Source organism: Dermacentor andersoni, chromosome 10 (genome assembly GCF_023375885.2).
Source record: "Dermacentor andersoni chromosome 10, qqDerAnde1_hic_scaffold, whole genome shotgun sequence".
NCBI classification, from domain to species: Eukaryota; Metazoa; Arthropoda; class Arachnida; order Ixodida; family Ixodidae; genus Dermacentor; species Dermacentor andersoni.
The window spans coordinates 132,181,724-132,187,723 of NC_092823.1; the positions used below are offsets into that span (position 1 = coordinate 132,181,724).

Consider the following 6,000-nt stretch of genomic DNA (forward strand, 5'->3'; position numbering starts at 1 on the left):
CTTTGAATCCAACATACATTTGCTGGTTTTGCAGTTCTCCCTGGCCAAATAGTTGACTACGTCCATAGAACATTTATTTGCTAGCGAGAACGAATTTGAAAATAAACTGAAGTGAGTGGATTGAACGTCTGACCTCTTGGAACACCAGCCTTTGTGCGACAGAGAAGGGGAACTGAGAGGCCCAATTTTTGGTAGTCACAGCCTTATGAAGCGAGGGGAAGCACTTATTGATCAGTTTTGACAGTTCCGCGAATTCTATCTTATCTCTTGAGTTGGACACTTTCATTCTTTGTGATTTCTTTATTAGGTCCTTTGTTACTTAGGAGAGCTTGCCTACTGATAGCATAGGTGAAGTTATTTGTGGTTTTGACTGATGTATAGAAATGATAAGATAAAGGGAAATGAAAGTTGATGAAAAAACAACTTGCCGATGGTAAGCACAACAGTGACCTCTTACTTTCGTTGTGGCCTAAATTAATATCTAACGTGCTGCATATAGCAATCGGAAAGAATGTAACATTCGAATATTACAAAAAAGGAAACTGGCACAATTGCTAGCATGGGCCATGCTCCAGAAACAATTTGTTTTGGATGTGCTTGATTGCCAGTGCCCACTGCTGAAGCATGGTGGGGGCTTCACGGCAGTGCCGATACATTGCCGTGCAGACGCACTCAAAGGCACAGTTCACATATATCCCAAGCCTCCACTTTGCACTTGAATTTTTGTTGTCAGTTGTGTTCGCAGAAATATTGTAATGCATTATACAGGGTGTCCCATTTAACTTTAGCCAGAGTTTAAAAATATGGAAGTGCCATGTAGCTGGACAGAACAAAGGTAATGTTGTTTGCCATCGCTTGGAGATACTCAAACTATTTTTTTCCTTCTGCCAAATTAGATAATTAGTCTTAATTAATTGAGCAACTCGTCAAATATTATAATTTGAGAAATGAGAAAATTGTAGAGCGACGTGAAAAACTCGCCAATACAGCTTTCTGTTGCTCAATATGTGCTACATAAAAGTGTTTTTCCGAGTGTGGAAGAAGCCTGCGAATACATGCAGGGTGTCTCAAGTGGCCAGGTGTGCAGCAATTTTGTGGGCACTTGCGGACTTCTTTCATGCAAGGAAAAACTTTTTTATGTAGCATGTATTGAGCAACAGAAAGCTGTATTGGGAGTTCTTCATGTCACTCTACAATTTTCTCGCTGACACTTCATCTAATTATAACATTTGACAAGTTGCTTAATTAATTAAGACTAATTATCTAATTTGGCAGAATGAAAAAAGTCGAGCTGCTCAAGTGCACTGGTGATTGCAGTGAGTTGCCAGGACTTAATAGTTGCTGCTCCATGCTTGATACCGTGTCTGCCAGTGCCTACCAGTGCAGCTAGTATACAGTTTTATTGCAGTCATTGTTGCATTGTTGTTGCATTTGTTATGGCTTTTGTTGCATTGTTGCCTTGTGTGCCCAATCTCTGCAGGCTATGGAGCTCATGGGACCTGAGTCCCGTGCAAGAAATTCACTCTGAAAAATGCATATCTCCCATTATCAGGTAAGCAACTTTTGGTGTTGGCCACATTGTCAAAGGTGCTGCCAAAGAAAATCCTTCACAGTTGTACGCCAATCTGAGCAACTGATACGTCAAGATAGTGAAGCTGTACAAGCAAGTTCTAAGTGCTACAGGTCTCAGTGATGATTCATTGCCAACAACCTAGTCATACTCGTACGGCCACTGACTCACTGAGGTTGCTTTATCGCTAGGGCATTGTGCCGCTAAGCACAAGGTCACAGGATCAGGTCCCGGCAATCGCGGCCGTATTTCGAGAGGGGTGAAATGCAAGAAATGCCTGTGTGCCGTGCATTGGGTGCACATTATAGAACCCTAGGGGGTCAAAGTTATTCTGGAGTCCTACATCGCACCATACCTCATAATCAGATTGTGGTTTTGGCACGTAAAACACCAGAATTAATCATACAGCCACTTTGGGGCACCCACACAGTCAAGTTTCCACCGCTGCAACCATATAGCGCTTGTCTTTCCTTTCCTTTCGCCTGTCACTGTCTTCTTTTTTTCAGAGTTCTTGTGCTAAAAAGCAACATGTTAAACCATACAAACTCCTAGCCGACCTGCAGCTTGGAAGCCAGTAAAACGTGACATAAGAAAATAATGGCATATTACTGGCTAAAAAATGCTGCAGAGAAGTTGTTGTCTATTTGAGTAAGGGAAATGCAAGGCAACTCATTTTATAATCATTGATAATGATCTCAAAGAAAGATTTTGGGACTCTAACGTAGGTTGCCTTGCTGGCTGATACCAAGCATGCTTCTCTGCACAAAAAAGGCTGCGAAACTCTCCTTGATAGTTTCGCTGTAATATGCCATAGCCCAAGTAAGCAAAGAAAAATGATGAAATGATAAACAAATTTTACTGCTTTAAGTGGTGCACTCAGGCTCTAAGTTTTGCCAAATTCACAGCAGAAAGATTATTGCTTACATCAGACGCTGCATGGTACACTATAAGGTTAAAATGGCTGTGACTTTCTGCAGAGAATGAGGTTGCGGGTTTGATATATGGCCGCAACAGCTACGTTATGATGGTGCTGTAATGAAAAGAATTTTTGTTTGTTGATTGAGTTGCACATTAGAACCTCGGTTGGTGGAAATTATTCGGGAGAGCTCCAGTACATACGTCGTATAGCTCAGGTGTTGCTTTGGAATATCCAGTCCCATCAAACAGCTGAAATGTGGTAGTGTTTGCACTGTAACATCACAAGTATTCATAATCTGAGCTTATGTTGATTATGTGCTGAGAAAAAGAAATCCTGACTATAGTGAAACATGTTAAAAAGTATATTGATGGTACTGATATTGTGTGGGGCACCGATGTACCCGAAAATAGTTTGCATAAAAGTGGGTTGTGGTATACTTGAAGTGACACTAAAAAGCAGCACAAGATAGGCTTGAACTGGTAGTACAGTGCCGAATTTCATTAAAATATAGTGACATCAGATGGGAAAATACCTTCATTATATCCGATATACGTTATAAGCATACCCTATTATATTGGTGGAAGGAATGCACAAATTTTAGATTTACTTAATTGCATCTGATAATTCATTATAACCATCTTCCTTATATCAAGGTTTGACTGTATATTCTTTAAAGACTATATTTTTATTTATTTGTTGCTGTTGAGAAAAATAAGGGAAAATTTCTCTTTTGAATTTCACGTTAGAGCTGCAGCGGCAGTACGTCATTGTGACAGCATGGAATTATAAATATTTTTCTCATGTTTGGGTAGCTTTTGGTCAGAGATGTTCCTAAACTTGACAGCTTAAGTCTCTTGACGCATTTAGAATGCGATGTTGTCTTTCTTTGTCAGACATTTAGCTAGTTCCAAACTCTCATTGTCCATCTCATCAAAATGTGACTTATGGAATACCTCTGTTTTTGTGTCCCTTTGTTCATGCTCTTGTAGATACGATGAACAGAGCTCAATTTGCATCGCTAGTGGTTCAACAAAATTTGTGATGTCACAGAAAGCTAGTGCAAGAACTTCAACGTGGTTTTGTCTCTTGTCTTTCGTTTTGAGTCTTTTAAGGGTTATAAAGCCTCTCCTCATGACAGTATTGATGTTGTTGGTACTCTAGAAGTGTAATTTACCCAATCCAGTTTAACCTAATATAAACTTCCATGAACTCGACTGCTGTAAATTTGATTTTTTAGTCGATTCAATCGATACCAACGATCATGGCTAGTGCTCGTACATGTCTATGGGCTCAAAGTTCTGTTATTTCGATCCTGAAATTGGCTCTCATTGGATAGTTCAAACTTGACTAGCCAGTGTGCACATACCTGACTCACAACGGTGACCTCAGTGGCTGCAGCTTCTGCCTTGGCAGTGCTAGGCGGCAACGAATGCATCAAAGACACATTATTTCCCACCGAAAACGCCAATTTCTGGCCTGCCTTTGGCAAATTTTGAAGCGAAAATGGCAGATCTCAATGAATGATTCCTGTATTTACTCAGTCCAAAAATTTCCTGCTGATACGAAACCGAAAGGGCATTCACAGCGTTGGCAACCGCTTACCCATACCATGATGACTGAGTAAGTTTCCATGTAGGATGGCAAGGACAATGCGCCACTTAGAGGTTTTCATTACGAGAGTTGTGTCATGTGTTTTCAGTGCTCCAAAGATGCGCATGCATTGCAGGAGGAACTGGCGAAGTGCTTAGTGTAGTCATGGGCCATCATCTCGTTTGCAATTGTAGCAGAGTGGTTTGAGAATTGCAGAACATCAAATGCGGTGGACCACATGGAAGACACTATGTTGTGGTCCATAGACAGCAATAAACTGCTGTCTGAAAGTGACGATGCTGGGCATAAAAATGTTTAAGTTTATATTCTGTGACGGTAAGCTTGACAAATTTTACGTTATTTCTTACCATCAGGATTGTAAGCATATGCTACATTTGTTTATCTATAAAATCGGTTACACATTAAATTCAGGGGGCATGTCAGGATTAGGTAAATACTGCTAAATGAAGCTGCATTGTGTTTGTGCTATTTTCTTGCATCTTTTACTTTGGCCCACCAGATAATTCAATCTATTCTATCGTTTCTTTCAATGTCGAATTAACTGAAGTTGACTGTGTTCATATTTAGTGTTCCTTTATTAATGGAGAGTTTAAGGCCATGTACGTATTAGCATTTACGAAATACTGGGTTATCAGAAACGTAGGCTTAGCATCTGCGTTGGTGATGCCATCTTATGGCATAACGTTTGACCAGAGAACACGAAGCTATTATAATGACCAACCATACACTTTAATGCTGTTGTAAAGCATCAACAGCAATTTAATCATTAACATACAGGGCTTCTCTAATAATTTTCTTAGATGAAAACCCGCACAACACAAGAAGGCTTTAACATCTTTGACAAAGTTTCACAAGATATCACTACCAGCGCAGCTCACTCTGTTCACATCTCCAGTGCTCCGGTATTCTGGTAAAAGGTAGTGCGTACACAAATAAACTAAAAGTTTCTAACGTGTGTCTGCCTCCTGGTGCATGCCAGTACTGACTTTTCCCCTTTTTGTGCAGCCTTGCCTACTCCCAGGACCAGCAGCACTTGTATGCCGTCAACAATCACGGTGAAGTGTTTGCCTGGGAGGCGCAAGACGGCAGCCGTGTGCCACGCTTCCACGTGTTGCTGTGAGCAACATGAAACCTAGTCTGCATCGTCGCACAGTTGCACTAATTTTATTACAGATAAAAAATAAATATGTTAATGTTGTGTAATAACCAGACAGTGCCTCAAGCATGCTACGAACAGTTTGGTTTTGGAACCAGTGGGCTGGTGCTGCAGGGTTGTTTGCACTGTAAGAAGGGTAGCTGCTTTGCTCACTGTTCCTGAGTCTTTTACGAAACAAAAGAGACGGTCACGACTTGGCATTTGATGTTGCATACAATGTGGCATACGAACAGCTGCATCCAACAAGCCTCTAATGGATTCCATCAAGTTCCAAGAGTCGAGTAGCTTTCATATACGTGTTACACATTGTATCGTATGCTGTGTTGCATCATGGGGGGCACGAAACACTTATCTGTAAAATCAAACCAATACACTGTACAAGTAGTCGTGCCAACAAGGCAACCAACAAAATTTTAATGTGTTGCTACAGTCAGGTGGATGTTACTTTCTCTCTTGCATGAACGTTTCTTCACCTTGCAGGTTTCTACTCACTGTGGTTGCTAAGTGGCTTTGGGGTTTCACTGCTAAGCACAAGGTTGCAAGATCAGATCTTGGCCGTTGCGGCCGCATTTCGACGGGGGATGAAATGTAAAAATGCCAGTGTACTATGCATTAATTTGGTGCAAGTTAAAGAACCCCCAGTTGTTCAAAATTCTTTGTGTCATTTGCTGGTTAGGATGGTTTTGCCATGCTCCAGACAACAAAAGTTTTAGAGCACAGGATAAAAAGATAAATCGTCGCTGA

The 6,000-nt window shown here is 40.9% G+C and overlaps 1 protein-coding gene across 4 annotated transcripts in view; it reads left to right on the top strand.

Annotated features, from left to right (window-relative positions):
- Nucleotides 1-5,311, top strand: part of mv (lysosomal-trafficking regulator mauve) — a 109,461-nt gene extending 104,150 nt beyond the window's left edge. For all 4 annotated transcript variants that reach the window (XM_055078203.2, XM_055078202.2, XM_050192782.3 and 1 more), the window contains 2 exons: nt 1,481-1,552; nt 5,106-5,311. In XM_055078203.2, the coding sequence (XP_054934178.1) occupies nt 1,481-1,552; nt 5,106-5,220 (187 nt within the window). In that variant the 3' untranslated portion in view covers nt 5,221-5,311. The remainder of the gene's footprint in view (nt 1-1,480; nt 1,553-5,105) is intronic.
- The last annotated feature ends 689 nt before the right edge of the window (nt 5,312-6,000 follow it).